The 19,135-nt window shown below is 35.9% G+C and overlaps 1 protein-coding gene across 1 annotated transcript in view; it reads left to right on the top strand.

Moving 5' to 3' along the window:
- Positions 1-19,135, top strand: part of CCDC7 (coiled-coil domain containing 7) — a 177,120-nt gene that overhangs the window by 108,772 nt on the left and 49,213 nt on the right. Inside the window, 3 exon segments of the mRNA XM_047754647.1 lie at positions 1,485-1,570; positions 8,277-8,331; positions 19,045-19,110. Coding sequence (XP_047610603.1) covers positions 1,485-1,570; positions 8,277-8,331; positions 19,045-19,110 — 207 coding nt within the window.

Below are 19,135 nucleotides of genomic sequence, written 5' to 3' on the forward strand. Positions count from 1 at the left end.
TTCTTTCATTTTTTGCCATTTTCATATATAAATTTTAACCTATACACAAAAAGTTAATGGTAGATTAGAAAAAAATTTTTATTAAATACATAAAACTATAAGATGTATGTTTTTATATAAAATCAATGTAGAATAAAGAAAATACTCTTAAATCCAATGTTGGTTACTTGATATTTCTTCCTTACTAGAGGAGGAAGCAGAAAAAGTACCAAATCTGCTACTTAATTTGGAGAAGCAGTGATCCTACATAGGTGTCAGATATAAGATCAGGGCTGTCACATATGTTCAGTTAGGGGTAGTTTAACTTGGGTATAATTCCATGTAGGAATTGGAGAATTAGAAAATAAATGCAATTAAAACAGTAAATTGTCGTAGTAAATATTTGAGTAGTCTGGCCAAGTATAAGAATTTAACAGTTCTTAATTATACAGTGTTAGATTTGAAACTGCACTCTTTCTCAGGTGGTACTTGGACCCAGCCAAAACTCCTATTGGGACTCAAACCCACAGGCTGGGACTTGAACCCACCTGCACCTTGAGATTGAACCCATGATCCCTGACCAGGAGGGGACTTGAACCCACTGTCTTTTAATTAAAACCTCTCACCTAGTGTCAGGACTTACTGAATCTCAGGTTCTTTTGTCTTGTCACAGAAAGAATTCAGTGTGAGACAAAGCATCTTGAGTGAGTAAAGAGTGAGTTTATTTGTATAGGATACTTGTGAGAGATACAGGTGGGCTGGCAAGGGAGTGTAGCAGCCCTGAGAACAAAGACAGATCCATTTTTATGATTAAAAAAGAAAAAAAAGTTGGGTTGGGAGAAGACCACCTTCATCTTCATTTTTGGTGGGTAGATATCAAGGCTGACATCATTAGTTTCTCCTTTGTTTGGTTTAACTGAGGCTCTCATGGTACTATTTAAATCATATGTATATTAGCAAAAGGGTGGTAACATACTAAAATATGGTAATTTGTCTCAGGTTTTGGTATAATGTCCCCTTTTACCTAGTTTTTTTCCTCCCTCACCTATATTTCTGTCTTGGCTACATGGCAGAAATGCTATTCTTCAAGGACTCCCTGACTTCATGTAACATGATTCAGACCCCATGTCTGTTATCTTGTGTTCTGTCAGGGTTTGTGGCTTGAGTGTGTCTGGTGCTTAGATGCCCCTGGTCTTCCTTCAAGGTAGTGTAGATTGTTGCTAGTCAATCTACACTACCTTGGATTTTTGTTGTTGGATTCTTTTCTTGAGCTGACTATAATGTTAGAGGAATTTAATTGTTCGATATGTTTTAGCTTATTTGCAACTCACATTCTGTAAAGCACAATAATAAATATTCTGGCTATATCATTAATTTTGTTTTGCCTGTCTTCAAATAATTTCCCTTGAGACATAGTATAGTGATTCTCAGAGTATAGTTATCATGTATGTACCTATAATTGATTGTCTCAACTATGTATTTCTAACATATGTAAAATTACACAGAAAACAAAGGCTACAGGTGAGCAAACCAAGAAAACTGTGAAAACAGAGAAGAAAAAAGACAAAGGAAAATCTGAACATTCAGAAGAGTAAGACATAAAGTTACTTGTTAATATTTTTTTACTTATAAATTTATATTTTAATTTTGTACAATTTGAGGTCATATAAACATAACTTATTAACAGGTTTCTAAAAAAAGTAACATTAGCAGATGTATAGTTTTATAAGCAGACCAGGGTATGATTGTGGGAGAAAGCTGAGAAGGGAAGAACCCAGAACTAAAAATGAGTTCCAGTAGAATGAATCATAAGATATTCAAGAATAGGTAAACAGCAATAAATTAAATAATTTTAGGGAAAAAGATTTACAATGTTTCCTTGATGGTTTAGCTGATGATTTGTAACTTATGTATTAACCCCTCTCCCCAATCTGGGCTGTTGCTTTTTATTCTATTTCTTGGTTGTCTTATTTTATTTTTTTAAAATTTATTTTTTTATATAAGTTATTTTAAATTGGCCTTATTAAGATAATACTTTCTTTAGTAATAGAAAATTATCTATGTGTTTGGAATTTTCTTGATCAGACCCTAATGTAAATATACAGCTTAAAAAAAAAGAAACTATGAATTCAATCTTTATAGCATTCTACAAACTCTGGAAAGAAAATTATCAGATGAATGACCTTTTCTTCTGAGAGGAAAAAATGACCAGAGAAGAAAAAGATGACAATATACTTTGAAAATCCTAGCCCCATCTCAACTTTCCATATTTTAATAATACCAATGGGAAGTTGTTTGAGAAACGTTATTCAGTTTAACCTTTGTATATTTTATGGATTTTTAAAATACATAAATTTCTTTTCTTCTTTCTTTTTCTTTTCTTTTCTTTTTGTTTCTTCTTAAGGCCACACCTGCGGCATATGGAAGTTTCCAGGCTAGGGGTCGAATCAGAACTGCAGCTGGAGCCTATATCACAGCCACAGCAATGCCAGATCACAGCTACATGTGTGACCTATGACGCTGCTTGTGGCAAAGTTGGGTCCTTAAGCCATTGAGTGAGGCCAGGGATCAAACCTGCATCCTCATGGATATTAGTCAGGTTCTTAACCCAATGAGCCACAAGAACTCCTCTTTTTTTTTTTTAACTGAAGTATAGTTTATAAAAATATGAATATGTTATGAAATTTTTATTTTTTATTGAAGTATAATTTACTTATTGTATTAGTTATAGGTGTATGACATAGTAATTCAGTTTCTTTATACATTACAAAATGATTACTGTAAGTCTATCACCAAAGTTATTATGATATTAATAAGAGTATTTCCTATGCTATATATTACATCCTCATGACTTACTGGTTTATAACTGGAAGTTTGTACCTCTTTTTTTTTTTTCCCACTGTACAGCAGGGGGTCAGGTTATCCTTACATGTATACATTACAATTACATTTTCCCCCCAGCCTTTCTTCTGTTGCAACATGAGTATCTAGACAAAGTTCTCAATGCTATTCAGCAGGATCTCCTTGTAAATCTAAGTTATGTCTGATAAGCCCAAGCTCCCGATCCCTCCCACTCCCTCCCCCTCCCATCAGGCAGCCACAAGTCTCTTCTCCAAGTCCATGAGTTTCTTTTCTGAGGAGATGTTCATTTGTGCTGGATATTAGATTCCAGTTACAAGTGATATCATATGGTATTTGTCTTTGTCTTTCTGGCTCATTGCACTCAGTATGAGATTCTCTAGCTCCATCCATGTTGCTGCAAATGGCATCATGTCATTCTGTTTTATGGCTGAGTAGTATTCCATTGTGTATATATACCACATCTTCCGAATGCAATCATCTGTCGATGGACATGTGGGTTGTTTCCATGTCCTGGCTATTGTGAATAGGGCTGCAATGAACATGCGGGTGCGCGTGTCTCTTTTAAGTAGAGTTTTGTCCGGATAGATGCCCAAGAGTGGGATTGTGGGGTCATATGGAAGTTCTATGTATAGATTTCTAAGGTATCTCCAAACTGTTCTCCATAGTGGCTGTACCAGTTTACATTCCCACCAACAGTGCAGGAGGGTTCCCTTTTCTCCACAGCCCCTCCAGCACTTGTTATTTGTGGATTTATGAATGATGGCCATTCTGACTGGTGTGAGGTGGTATCTCATGGTCGTTTTGATTTGCATTTCTCTTATACTCAACGATGTTGAGCATTTTTTCATGTGTTTGTTGGCCATCTGTATATCTTCCTTGGAGAACAGTCTATTCAGGTCTTTTGCCCATTTTTCCATTGCTTGATTGGCTTTTTTGCTGTTGGGTTGTATAAGTTGTTTATATATTCTAGAGATTAAGCCCTTGTCGGTTGTATCATTTGAAACTATTTTCTCCCATTCTGTAAGTTGTCTTTTTGTTTTCTTTTGGGTTTCCTTTGCTGTGCAAAAGCTTTTCAGTTTGATGAGGTCCCATGGGTTTATTTTTGCTCTAATTTCTATTGCTTTGGGAGACTGACCAGAGAAAATATTCATGATGTTGATGTCAGAGAGTGTTTTGCCTATGTTTTCTTCTAGGAGTTTGATGGTGTCCTGTCTTATATTTAAGTCTTTCAGCCATTTGAAGTTTATTTTTGTGCATGGTGTGAGGGTGTGTTCTAGTTTCATTGCTGGAAGTTTGTACCTCTTAATCTCTCTTACCTATTCTAATTACCTCCCCATCCTTCCTCCCCCCAGGAAGCCGTGATGGCTTCTGACTGCAGTTTCCGACTGCAGTGTTTATTCATTTGTTCTGTTTCTTATATTTCATATATAAGTGAAATTGTACAGTATTTGTCTTTGGCTTATTTCACTTAACATAATATTCTATAGATCCATTCATGTTGTCACAGATGGCAGGATTTCATTCTTTTTTATGACTGAGTTATATTCCATCACTCGCGCGCACACACACCCCCCCACACACACACACACCCACACACCCCCACACCACATACCACATCTATTTTTTTTTTTTTTTTAGGGCTGCACCCATTGCATATGGAAGTTCCTGGGTTAGGGGTCGAATCAAAGCTGCAGCTGCTGGCTTACACCACAGCCCCAACAACTGGGGATCTGAGCCGCATCTGTGACCTACACTGCAGCTCATGGCAATGCCAGATCTTTGACCCACTGAGCAAGGTCAGGTATCGAAGCTGTGTCCTCATGGATACTAGTGGGTTTCATTACTGCCGAACCACAGTGGGAACTCCCACGTCGTCTTTATCCATTTGTCTATTGATGTTTTCTTAAGTTGTTTCATATCTTGGCAATTGTAAATAATGCTTCAGTCAATGCACATGGGATGTGTTTATCTTTTTGGAATAGGGTTTTGTTTTTTTTAATACTAAGAAGTGAAATTGCTGAATCATATGGTAGTATTATTTTTAATTTTTTGAAGAACCCTGGACTGTTTTTCATAGTGACTGCACCAATTTACATTCCCACCAACAGTGTGTCAAGGTTTCCCTTTGCTCCACATCCTTGCCAGTACTTGCTGTCTTTTGATAATAGCCCTTCTGATAGGTGTGAGGTGATATCTCACTGTGGTTTTAATTTAAATTTCCCTGATGATTGATATGTTGAGCATCTTTTCATGTGCCTGTTGGCTATTTAGATGTCTTCTTTGGAAAAATGTCTATTCAGGTCCCCTGCTCTTTTAAAACCAGGTTGTTTGGGGTTTTTGATGTAAGTTGTAAGAGTTTTGTATATTTTGAATATTAACCCCTTATCAGATATATCATTTGGAAATATCTTCCCCCATATAGTAGGCTGACTATTGTGTTGATAGTTCCTTTGTTGTGCAAAAGCTTTTCTGTTTCATGTGGTTATATTTGTTTATTTTTGCTTTTGTTTCCTTTGCCTGAAAATATATATACCAAAAATATGGCTACCAATGTCAAAGAGTGTATCATTTGTTTTCTTCTAGGAGTCCTGTGGTTTCAGGTCTTCCATTTAAGCCTTTATTCCTCTTTAAGTTTATTTTTGTATATGGTGTGAGAATGTAGTCCAGTTTAATTCTTTTACATGTGTCTGCCAAGTTTTCCCAGCATCATTTTTTAAAGAGGCTACCTTTTCCCCATTGTATATTCTTGCCCTCTTCATCTTAGATTAATTGACCATGCAGATTTATTTCTGGGTTCTCTACTCTCTTTCATTGAACTATGTGTCTGTTTTAGTGCCAGTGCTTTTGTGTTTTGATTACTATATCTTTGTAGTATAGTTTGAAATCAGGATGCATGATACCACCAGCTTTGTTCTTCATTCTCAAGATTTTTTTGGCTATTTGGGATATGTTGTGTTACCACAGAAATTTTAAAATTTTATTCTAATTTGTGAAAATGCCATTGGTATTTTGATAGAGATTGGACCAGATCTGTAGATTTCCTTGGGTAGTATTGTCATTTTAGCAGTGTTAATTCTTCCAATCCATGGAGTATTTTTACATTTTTTATGTTCTTTTTAATTTTCTTTTATCACTTTCTTATAGGTTTCTAGTTATGAATTTTTTACTCCTTGGTTGTATTTCTCCCTAAGTACTTCATGCTTTTTGATACAATTGTGAGTGGAATTGTTTTATTACTTTCTCTTTCTGATATTTTATTGTTAGTATATTAAAATACAATAAATTTCTGTATGTTAATTTTGTATCGTGCAGCTTTATGAATTTACTTATATTATTTCTAATCATTTTTTGGTAGCATCTTTAGAATTTTTAAAAATACAGTATCATGTCATGTGCAAACAGTGGCAGTTTTGTTTCTTTTTCCAAATTCCAGTTTTGAACTTCTTTTATATCTTTGTTCTTTTCTGATTGCCGTAGCTAAGACTTCAGTTTCAACATTATGTTAAATAAAGGTGATAAGAGTGGGCATCCTCATCTTATTCCTGATCTTAGAGCAAATGCTTTCGTATTTTTCTCCTAAAATATGATGTTTATTTTGAGTTTGTCATATATGACCTTTGGTATGTTAAGATTTGTTCCCTCTTTATCCACTTTGTTGAGAGTTTTTCTCATAAATGGATTTTGAACTTTGTCAGAGGCTTTTTCTGCATGTGTTGAGATGATCATATGATATTTATTATTTGTTTTGTTAATGTAGTTTATCATGTTGATTTATTTTTTAATGTCAAATCATCATTGCAAAACAATTAGAATTCCACTTGCTCATAGTGTATGATCCTTTTACTGTATTGTTGAAATCAGTTTGCTAATATTTTATTGCAGATTTTTGCATCTGTATTTATCAGTGACATTGGTCTCTTTCTTTTTTGTGGTGAGTTTGTCTGGTTTTCATATCAGAGTGATGCTGGACTTATAGAATGAGTGCAGAATGTTCCCTCCTCTTCAAATTCTTTGAATAGCTTGAGAAGGGTAACTATTAACTCTTTTGAAAATGTTTAATAGAATAGTCACTAAAAGTAATCTGGTCATGAACTGTGATTCATTGGGAGTTTTTTGATAAATGATTTATTTTCATTTCTGCTAATCACTCTGTTCATGGTTTCTATTCCTTCCTGATTTGGTCTTGGGAAATTGTACTTTTCTAGGAATTTATTCATTTTTTCTAGATCACTCATTTTATTGTGTATAATTGCCTGTCATAATCTCTATGATCCTTCATATTTCTGCAGTGTCACTTGTAACTTCTCTTTCATTTTTTATTTTATTTATTTGGGCCTCCTCTTTTCTTTTTTTCTTATTTAGTCTGGATAGAGTTTTAGCAATTTTGTTTAACTTTTAAAAACCAACTCTTAGCTTCATTGATATTTTGAAATTATTTTTGTCTTTATTTCATTTATTTCTGTTCTGATCTATATTATTTCTTTCCTTATACTAACTTTGGGCTTTGTTCTTTTTTCTAGTTCCTTTAGGTGTAAAGCAAATTTGAGATTTTTTTTTTTTATTTCCTGAGCAAGGCTACCCAACCCTGCCTTATGGGGTGTCTTTTGGCCTGCTGGTGGGGAGGTCCAGATACCCAGGTGGCTGGCGGGAGGTCAGGGGCACCTGGGGCTAATGTCAGCCACCTGGTATGTAGGTATGCCCTAGTGTAATAGTCAAGACGGAGAACCCCAAAATGATGTTTGCCAGTCCCTTGTCCTTATAGTAGAGTGAACTCCCCCAAATGGCTGCCACCAATCTCTGTGTCCTCAAGGGAAGTCCCACTTGCCTCCTGCCTCTCCAGGAGGCACTCTAAGACCAGTAAGTGAGTCTGACTCAGGCTACTTTCAAATTACTGACCCTACACTGGGACTCAGAGCATGTGAGATTTTGCATATGCCCTGTAAGAATGGGATCTATGTTTCCTACAGCCCTCCTGCTCTCCCATATGCAAGCCCTGTTGGCCCTCACAGCCAAATGTTCTGGGGGCCCATCTTCTCAGTGTAGGGACTCCTGAGGTACAGAGCCTGATATGGAGCTCAGACCCCTCACTCATTGGGGAGAACCTCTGCACTTATGACCCTCTCGTCTGTGAGTCACCTACCCAGGAGTGTGGGTCTTGACTATACTGAGTCTTTGCCCTTCCTCTCCATTTCATTGTGGTTACTTCTTTATATATTTCTGGTAGTATTCATGTCATTGTCATAGATAGTTGCTCTGTAAATAGTTGTAGTTTTGGTGTGACTGTGGGAGAATGTAAGTTCAGTGTCTTCCTATTCCACCATTTTGGCTGCACCTCTCAAAGTTTCATTTCTTTAAAATGGTTTAAGTACTCATCAAGAAATCAAAGTCATCATGCAAATATAAAATATGATGTATTTAAAAACATTTCTTTTCAGGAAGAAATCTGTAAAGAAAGAGCTTAACGTAAAAGAAAGTATGCTTCAAGTCCAGGTAACAAAAAAATCTTTCTCTGTGCATCTAAATTTGATTAATAAGGCTCTGATAAATTGTATTTATAGATAGCAAGTACATATGGGAATATATATGTGTTGGCATGGGTTTATTTGTGTGTGTGTATATGTGTACTGAATTTCTTACTAAGACATTTCCTTCTTGTTGATGCAGCAAGTTTCAGAAAATCAAATGGGCCACTGCCAACCCAAGAGGCTCCTCCCCAGGGCAGCCCGACTCAGAAAGACTGTCCGAGAATTAGGCAGATCTTTTCACAGCCTGGCTAGGCTTGTTCTAGCTTTTCTGGGCTGCAGGCCTTACACAATGGAATACTACTCAGCCATAAAACAGAATGACATGATGCCATTTGCAGCAACATGGATGGAACTAGAGAATCTCATACTGAGTGCAATGAGCCAGAAAGACAAAGACAAATACCATATGATATCACTTGTAACTGGAATCTAATATCCAGCACAAATGAACATCTCCTCAGAAAAGAAACTCATGGACTTGGAGAAGAGACTTGTAGCTGCCTGATGGGAGGGGGAGGGAGTGGGAGGGATCGGGAGCTTGGGCTTATCAGACACAACTTAGAATAGATTTACAAGGAGATCCTACTGAGTAGCACTGAGAACTTTGTCTAGATACTCATGTTGCAACAGAACAAAGAGTGGGGGAAAAAATGTAATTGTAATGTATACATGTAAGGATGACTTGATCTCCTTGCTGTACAGTGGGAAAATTAAAAAATAAAGTGTAACTGTGATTCCTAAAAAAAAAAAAAGAAAATCAAATGGTAAATTCAGACATATTTACTGTCAAGGTTATGAAAATTACTATAGTTCATTCAATTACAGGCAATATCATGGGAGAAAGAACATCATATTAGGAGTCAGAACAAACTTATTTGTTAAGTGACCTTGCACAAGTCCCTTTAACATACTTGAAACTTCAAATTTTTCATCACCAAATTGGGTAAAACAATACTTGCCCATCTCAGAAAGGTATAAGAGGTACAAGAAGGAAATGAAAATTTTCAGGGATTCTCCCAAGTCCATGATTTTCTTTTCTGTGGAAAGATTAATTTGTGCCATATATTACATTCCAGATATAAGTGATATCATATGGTATTTGTCTTTCTCTTCTGACTTACTTCACCTATGTTTGGTCGCTTATGATGGAGCATGATAATGTGAGAAAAAAGAATGTACACATGTATGTGTAATTGGGTCACCATGCTATACAGTATAAAATTGACAGAACACTATAAACCAGCTACAATGGAAAAAAATAAAAATCATTATATAAAATTTTTTTTTCAGAGATTGTTAACTATATAGCCCACTCTTTTTTTTTTTTTCTTTTTTTGGCTGCTCCCATGTCATATGGAAGTTCCTGAGCCAGGGATCAAATCTGAGTCACAGCTGCAGCAATGCTCGATCCTTAACCCACTATACAACATTGGGACTCCTAGCCACTCTTTTTTATGTGATCCAGTGAAAAGAATATAAGTAACCCTTTATTTCTTCTTGTCTTTGGTAAACTTTCTTTTGCTGCAAGTTAACTTCTTAACCATCAGAGCATCATGTCACCATTTGATACTCTCATCTAGTGAGTGGCTGGATGTAAGTGTCCCAGAAGTATTTACCTACTGTTCAAGAATCAAATAACTTAAATTTGGGAAGAAAAATGAGAGTACTGCTTGAGTTACTGAATATAAAATGAACAACTTTGTGGTATTAGTTTTCTGTTCCCATATAACATGTTGCCACACATTTTGCAGCTTACAGCAATAATAAGTTTGAATGGGTTAGGAATCTGAGTATGGCTTAGCTGTATCCTATGCTCAGGGTCTCACCAGACTGCAGTCAAATTGTTGGCCAGATTCTCTTTTCATAGGCTACTTGGGCTCCTCCAAGCTCAAATGGATGTAGCAAATTTCTGTTCCTTGCAGCTTTTGGACCAGAGCACTCAGACATGTGTGGCCTTCTCTAGGCACAGATTATGCTGTAGCATCTTGTTTCTTCAAGAACAGCAAAGAGGAGTTCCCATCATGGTGCAGCAGAAACGAATCTGACTAGGAACCATGAGCTTGCGGGTTTGATCCCTGTCCTCGCTCAGTGGGTTAAGGATCCAGGGTTGCCATGGGCTGTGGTGTAGGTCGCAGACTCGGCTAGGATCTGGCATTGCTATGGCTCTGGCTTAGGCCAGCAGCTACAGCTCCCATTGGACCCCTAGCCTGGAAACCTCCATATGCCATGGGTGTGGCCCTAAAAGGACAAAAGGCAAAAACAAACAAACAAACAAACAAAAAGGAAAGTTTCTCTTATTTGCTAAGACGGAGTCTTATGTAATAACGTGATCCCACACCTTATCACTTTAGCTGTGTAGTTGATCCTCGAGCAACATGGGGATTAGGGGGTTCCAATTCTTCCCTCACAGTTGAAAATTTTGCGCACTGCTTTTTCTGTCTCAAAAACAAAGAAATTGATAAGAGACTCACCCAAGGGCAAGAAGGTAAAACCGCTTAGAATGAATCAGAACTCAAACCCTAGTTCTTTTGATTCTACATACTGTGATCTCTAATTAAATACAAACTTCTTAACAGAGTGGCTGGGAACCAAGCAGGAAAAAGCAAAACAGTAAAGTTTTTCACAGACTGGGATTATAAATCCCTTAAAGTTTTTTCCACCACATTCTATAACTATGTAATAAGGTTAGTCCATATTCAAGGGGAGGAGTCACATAGAATGGGAGAAATTGTAGCCATTTATGGAAATTATCCAACACAATATTCAACTTTGTAAATGTTCTAATGACATAATGTACATTTTCTATCACTAGATATACCAGCTCACTTTCCCTCAAGAGCAAATTACTCTAAAACTCAATGATTTAAAATAGCAGATACTCATTATTTCTCTTAGTGGCTGGATAGGTATTCTCTCTGGGCAGTCTCATTATGTGTGGGATCCCAGCTGGGACATGTAGGACAGATCAGACCTCTCTTTAGTCTTATCTTCCAGGAAGCTAGCCCACAGTAGTCTACAGAAGGATTCTCAGTAGAAAGGGAACCAAACACAGCTGGAAGACTTCTTGAGGCCTAACTCAGACCTCATGTAGTGCTATTTGCATTGTTTCATATTGGCCAAATCAAGTCACAGGCCAGTCTGTTTTCAAGGGATAACGAAATAGATTTTGCCTTTGAGAGCTACTGCAGAGAACTTATAGCCATTTGTAGTCTATCACAGAGAAATAAATAGACACATTTTTTCTCTTTCTTTCTCTCCTCTCTCTTTAGAAAATTCAACTACGTATAGATTTCTTTTTTTGGCTGCACCCATAGCATGTAAAGTTCCCAGGCCAGGGATTGAACTTAGCACCACAGCAGTGGCAAAGCCAGATCCTTAACCACTAGGCCACCAGGGAACTCTGTGTCTAGATTTGTTTATTTTAATTCTCTGTACCTTTATTGGTTAGAAAATAGGCTATACTGTTATATAAAGAGGACACTTATAATTCAATGGCTCAAACAAAATAAAATATTTTTCTCTCATGGAAAGTTTGGGTAAATGGTTTCAGGTAGATATGGTAGTTCGATGTTTCTGGAAGCCAGAGTCTTTACTTCTTGCTCTCATTTCTCATTGAAGTTTAGAAATTTTATCAGATGTTAAATTTTTAAATTTAGCACAGGGAAGTTGTTTTTTTTATGAATTCCTTTTATTATTATTTTTCTTCTTCTCCTTGACCCTTCTTAACTGATATTTGAATATTATAATTCTGAGATCTATTATTTTTTCCCTTTCATTTCTGGAGAAACAATTTGTATATATGTGTTTGTAGATCTTTTTTTAATTAAAGTATAGTTGACATACAATATTATGTTAGTTTCAGGTAAACTACATAGTGATTCAACATTTACATATGTTATGGAATGCTCATCATGATAAGTCTGGTGACCATCTGCCCCCACACAAAAGTTATTATGATATTATTGATCATATTCTTTGCTGTATATAACATCGCTCATGGCTAATTTATTTTATAACTGGAGGTTTGTGTCTCTTAATAACCCTCACCTATTTCATTAACTCCAACCTGACAATCACCCATTTGTTATCTGTAGCCAAAAGTCTGTGTTCATTTTGTCGTGTCTGTCTGTTTTTTAGATTCCAATATAAGTGCGATCATATGGTATTTGTCTTTCTCTGTCTAATTTACTTCACTTAGCATAATATGCTCTAGGTCCATCCATGTCGTTGCATATGGTAAGATTCCATTTTTGTGGCTGAGTCATAGTCCATTGTGTGTGTATATGTATGTGTGTTTATCTCACATCTTTTTTTATCCATTCATTTATTGATAAATACTTAGGTTGCTTCCACATATTGGCTATTGTAAATAATGATGTAGTGAACATAGAAGTGTGTATATTATTTGAATTAGTAGGGTTTTTTTTTTTTTTTGGTGGGGGATAAATACCTAGAAGTGAAATTATTGGATCATATAGCAGTTGTATTTTAAATTTTTTTTAGGAAAACCCATACTGTTTTCCACAGTAACTGCATCAATTTACATTCTCACTAATAGTGTATTAGAGTTCCCTTTTCTTCACATCCTTGCCAACACTTGCTATTTCTTGTCTTTTTTGATAATTGTCATTCTGACAGGTATAAGTGAGTATCTCACTGTGGTTTTTTGTTTGTATTTCCTAGATGAGTTGTGATATTGAGCATCTTTTTATGTACTGGTTGGCTATCTGCATGTCTTCTTTGGACAAATGTCTGTTTAGATATTCTGCCCATTTTTATATCGGTTGGTTGGTGTTTTTTTTTTAATGTGGATTTATGAGTTCTTGGTACATTTTGGATATTTACCTCTTATTTTATATATCACTTGCAAATATCTTCTCTTATTCAGTAAGTAGCCCTGTTATTTCGTTGGTACATTCACGGTCCAACAGCTTTTCATTTTGATGTAGTTCCATTTGCTTATTTTTGCTTTTGTTTCCTTTTCCTGAGGAGACATATGCAGAAACTATGGCTAAGACTGATTTCAGAGAGCTTACTGCCTGTGTTTTCTTCTAGAATTTTTATGTTTTTGGGTCTTACTTTTAAGCCTTTAATCCATTTGAGATTACTTTTGTATATAGTGTGAGAAAGTAGTCCAGTTTGACTCTATTCCATGTAGCTTCCTTTATTATAGATTAATTGCCCATGTAAGTGTGGACTTATTTGGGGGATCTCTATTCATTTCCATTGATCTATGTGTCTATTTTTGTTCCAGTTACCATACTGCTTTGATTAGTATAGCTTTATAGTACAGTTTGAGACCAGAGCTTGTGATACCTTCAGTTTGTTTCTCTTTTCTCAAGATTTTTTTTGCTAGTCAGGATTTTTTTGTGTTACTATAGTAAACTTAGAATTATTTGCTGTAGTTCTATGAAAAATGCCATTGGTATTTTGATAGAGATTATTTGAATATTTGATATCTTGGGGATAATATAATCATTTTAGCAATATTAATTCTTCCAATCCATGAAACAGAATATTTTTTCCATTTGTGTCATTTTCAGTTTTTTTCATGGATGTTTTATAAATTTCAGAGTACAAATATTATGTTTTTGGTTAGATTTATTCCTATGTATTATATTCTTTTTGATGTAGTTGTAATTAACATTGATTTTTTTTTAGCTTCTATGTCATTTATTTCTGCTTTGATATTATTTCCTTACTTCTACTAACTTTTGCTTTGTTTGTTCTTTTCATAGTTTCTTTAAATTACAGTTAGATTGCAATTTTTCTTGTTTCTTAAAGTGGGCACGTATTGCTACAAATTTCCCTCTTAGAACGGCTTTTGCTGTGTCCCATAGATTTTTGGAAAGTTGTGTTTTTCATTTTTCTGATTTCCTCTTTGATTTCTTTTTTTCACATACACACAGGATGTGGAAATACATGGACTAGGGATTGAACCCACACCACAGCTGTAAACAGAACCGTAACACTGATACCCACCAGATTCTTAATCTGCTGAGCCACAAGGGAACTCCTCCCTTTTTTATTTCTTCACTGACCCCATTGATTGTTGCAGTAGTAGCATGTTGTTTAGTATTCATGTATTTGTTATTTTTATCCAGTTTTTGTAATTGATTTCTAATTTCATACCATTGTTGTTAAGAAAAAATGCTTGGTATGCTTTCAGTCTGCTTAATTTTATTTAGACTTATTTTGTGGCCTAATATTTGATCTATTCTGGAGAATGTTCCATGTGCACTTGGAAAGAATGTGCATTCTTTTTCTTTTGGATGGAATGTTATGTGTATATTTGGTAAGTTCATCTGATTTAATGTGTAATTTAAAGCCAGTGTGTCCTTATTGATATTTGTCTGTATTATGTATCCATTGATGTAAGGTGGGGGTATTAAAGTCTCTGACTATGATTGTATTGCTGTCTATATCTCTCTATATATCTGTTAATATTCCTTTTATATGTGTAAGTGCTCATATGATACATGCATAAAGTTTACAAATATTATATTCTTTTTGGATGGATCTCTTATCATTATGTAATAGACTTTTTTTGGTCTTTTGTTACAGTTTTTTAAAAGTATCTTTTGTCTGATGTAAGTATTGCTACCCAGCTTTATCTTTGTTTCCATTTGCATAGTGTATCTTTTTCCATCCTTTCCCTCTCAGTCTGTAAGTTTGAAGTGAGTCTCCTGTAGACACACATATGAGGGACTTTAAAAAAAAATCCATCCAGCCACCTTATGTCTTTTGATTGTAGTCTTTAGTCCATTTACATTCAAAGTAAATTGATATAGATGTACTTACTGCCATTTTGTTCATTGTTTTCTGGATGTTTTTATAGTTCTCTGTTCTTCTTCTCTTTCTCTGTTCTCATATGGTTTGATTGTTTCCTTCAGTTTTATTTTTAGGCTCTTTTCTCATTTATTTTGTTTATCCATTACATGTGTTTCCTTTGTGGTTATTGTGAGGTTTTTATATAACATCTTATGTATATAAGAGTTTCTTGGGAGTTCCCGTCATGGCTCAGTGGTTAACAAATCTGACTAGGAACCATGAGGTTGTGGGTTTGATCCCTAGCCTTGTTCAGTGGGTTAAGGATCTGGCCTTGCCATGAGCTGTGGTAGGTCACAGACATAGCTCGGATCCTGCATTGCTGTGGCTCTGGTGTAGGCCAGTGGCTATAGCTCCGATTAGACCCCTAGCTTGGGAACTTCCATATGCTTTGGGAGCAGCCCTAGAAAAGGCAAAAAGACAAAATAAAAAAAAGAGTTTCTTATAAGTTGATGGTAACTTAATTATGAGTTATATTCCAAAGCTTTCTATCTTTTACTACCCACCATATTTTTTTTATTTTTGATGACACATTTTATATATTTGTTTTGTGTATCTCTTGACTAATCATTTTATTTTTAATTAATTTTGCTACTTTTGTCTTTTATCCTTTGCACTTGCTTTATTATCCACTACCTTTATTATTTATCTTTTCTGTTGAGATTTTTACTTTTGTGTTTTTCTTATTGTTAATTAGTTCCTTTTCTTTTTAGCTTAGAGAAATCCCTTTAACATTTCTTATAAGGCTGATTTAGTGGTGATAAGCTTCTTTAGCTATTTACTGTCCATCAAAATCAATCTCTCTTTCATTTCTGAGTGATAATCTAGCCAGGAAGAGAGTTTTTTATTGGCAGTTTCTTTTTCTTTTAGTACTTTGAATATGCTGTGCCCTTCTGGTTTGTAAAGGTTCTGCTGGAAAATATGCTCATAGCCACATGGGCTTTTCCTTGTACCTAATAAGTTGCTTTTCTCTTCCTGCTTTTAACATTCCCTGTTTTTCCTTAACTTTTACCACTTTAATTACAAATGCATTGCTGTGTTTCTCTTTGTATTCATCTTATTTGGAAATCTCTTTGTTTTCTGTACCTGGATATCTGTTTTCTTACTAAAATTAGAGAATTTTTCAGCCATTATTTATTCAAGTAATTTTTTTCTGGACCTTTCTCTTTTCTCCTTTTTTTTCTTCTTTTCTTTTTTTTTCTTTTTAGGGTCACACTTGCAGCATATGGAGGTTCCCAGGCTAGAAGTCTAATCAGAGCTATAGCTGCTGGCCTACACCACAGCCATAGCAATGCCAGATCCACAGCTCATGGCAACACCTGATCCTTAACCCACTGAGCAAGACCAGGGATCGAACCTGCAAACTTGTGGTTCCTAGTCAGATTCATTTCCACTGCACCATGATGGGAACTCCCTCTCTTTTCTCCTTTGGGGATCCCCTATAATGCAAATACTATTCCACTTAATGTTGTCCTAGAGATCCCTTAAGGTATCCTCACTTCTTTTAATTCTTTATTTTGCTGCTCTTTCTGGGTGTTTTTCACTACTTTGTTTTCCAACTCACTGGTTTGTGTTTCCTTTTCATCCATTCTGAGGTGGAATCCATCTAGTTTGTTTTCCAGTTCACTTATATCTTCCTGTTTAGTACTTTCTTATATTTTCCATCTCTTTGTTTAAGAGATCATTTTCCTGATGTCAGTGAACTTTTTTATGATCATTACTGTGAACTATTTTAGGTTGCTTATCTCTGTCTTATGATCGTCTTTTTCTGGGATTTGCCTTGGATTGAACATATATTCTTCTAACTTTTCATTTGCCTGTGTCTGTATATATGTATTAGGTGAAATGACTACCTCTTGCAGTCTCGAAGGAGTGGTTTTCTTATAGGATCTGTTCTGTGTAGCTTAGAAGCTCAATCTTCCCTCATCACAAGAGTCAGGCACTTGATGGGCATCCCTCATGTGGGCTCTGTGCATCCTCCAGCTGTGGTAAGACAAAGGCTAGTGTTCAGGGAAGGCAAGGTTTGAGTCACTTGGCCATCCTGGTTGTGGCTAGGTTTCTGTGTGGGTTGGGTGGAGCTTGAGGCCCTTGTCTGGCCCAGTTGTGACCTGTTTACTACATGGGCAAAGCAAAGCTTAGAATACTTGCTCATCATGTCTCTGTGTATGTGTGGATGGCATTGATTAATTATTGAACTGCTTCTGTTGTTAAGGTTGGGCCTAGCCTGTCACGTGTTTCAAGTGAGGCCAGGGATCAAACCCATGTCCTCATGGATGCTAGTTAGGTTTGTTAACCATTGAGCCACAACGGGAACTCCTCAAACTGCTATTATTTCCCTAGATCTCCAGATCAGTGAGACCACATGTGAGCCCTTTAAGAGGGGGTGTCTCAGTTTTCTGTAGCACTTTGGGACCCTTGGATGTCAGCCCTCTTGGTTTTAAAGCCAGGAATGTCAGGGGTAGCTGTTTCTGGTGTAGATCCTAGGAGACAGGATGCCTGTTGTGGCACTAATCCCATTCTCTGGGAAAAGCATCTCTCTACCCTGTGCCATCATGCTGAGGATGGGGTTTTTGGAAAAAGTATTTCCTTGCCTCTCCTACATGTATTGATATAGACCTTTTTATTCTTTGTTCTGGAGCATGTGTTTGACTAGTTCTAAGGTTCTTTTCAGAGGGAATTGATCTGTATCTATATGTATATTTGTCGACCCCATGGGAGGAGATATTTTCATGCTCTTCCTATGCCCCATCTTGGTCCGCCTTTCTTGTAGATTGTCTGTTCTCGTAATTCTCATTTTATGTCTCTCCAAGTTCAAATACTTCCTAATTGTATCTTAGATATTGTCAATGTCATGTTGTTGAAGCTCTGGATTCTGCTATATTCTTCTAATGATTGGTACTATTTTTGTTTGTTTTGCTTCAATTTATTACTAATGTGATTGGGTTCAATATGAAAATTCTGTCTTTATGCAGTGGCTCATACTGGATTTCAGTTCTAGGTTTTGCTAGATTGTTTAAAGTCTTCCCTATGCGTATGTGGTTAAGGGGTCAGGGGAAAATTTGTACAGAGTTTATATAAATGCTTTGGGTCTCCTTCTCTCTGGCACCCTTCTTTGTGTGACTTGCCCCTAACCTTTCCAGTGGCTCTGTACCCTGCTTTGTAAGATCTAAAAACTCAGTTTTTTTTAATTAGCTATTAGGTGTCCTGCCTGGCTTAGATAGGCATGGATTCACACTAGAAGCCAGGAAACAAGAATCTTATATAGTACTCTTCCCTTCTTCCAAGTGTCGCCTTCTCTCAAGAATCTACCTACTCTTGGTTGCTCTCTAGTGTTGATATTTTTATTTTGTTTAGAGTTTGTGGTTGTTATATGTGGCAGGATTTTTCCAGGTTTTTCTACTATACCAGAATCAAAACCAAGAGATTTAGATAGTGTTACTCAGACTGTCTTCCATTTCATGGAGAATTCTTGGGACTTTTTATGCATAATGGAATTTGGTCATTATCATAAAATTAGAACTATATTTTATGTTAAGAGTAGTTGTCTCTTTTCCTAAAATTTGAGTATTTGTATTTAAATATTTCAGGCCTTGAGAAAAGGAGAAATGAAATGTTCAATTTACTGTAGTTATAATTTCCTAGATTCAAGGTTATCTCTCTGTGGAAAATCAGTAGGAAGCTAGAGCTGTAGATAGTAGTATCCCTCATTGTGCCTGAGAAGTGTTCAGTAAATTTGTATGCTTGAATCATCATCTTGGCTATATATGGATTTTAGAAAGGTAATAATTATTAGAATAACTTAATAAAAATAAAGATACTGAATACTTTTCTTCCTTGTATTACATCCTAGAAAGTAACACATGCTCTGGAAGTTGAGAACCAAGTCCTTCGGGAACAACTGAAACAAGCTTTGCAGGTAAAAGATTTGTTCCTTTAAAATT

Source organism: Phacochoerus africanus, chromosome 12 (genome assembly GCF_016906955.1).
Source record: "Phacochoerus africanus isolate WHEZ1 chromosome 12, ROS_Pafr_v1, whole genome shotgun sequence".
Lineage (NCBI taxonomy): Eukaryota > Metazoa > Chordata > Mammalia > Artiodactyla > Suidae > Phacochoerus > Phacochoerus africanus.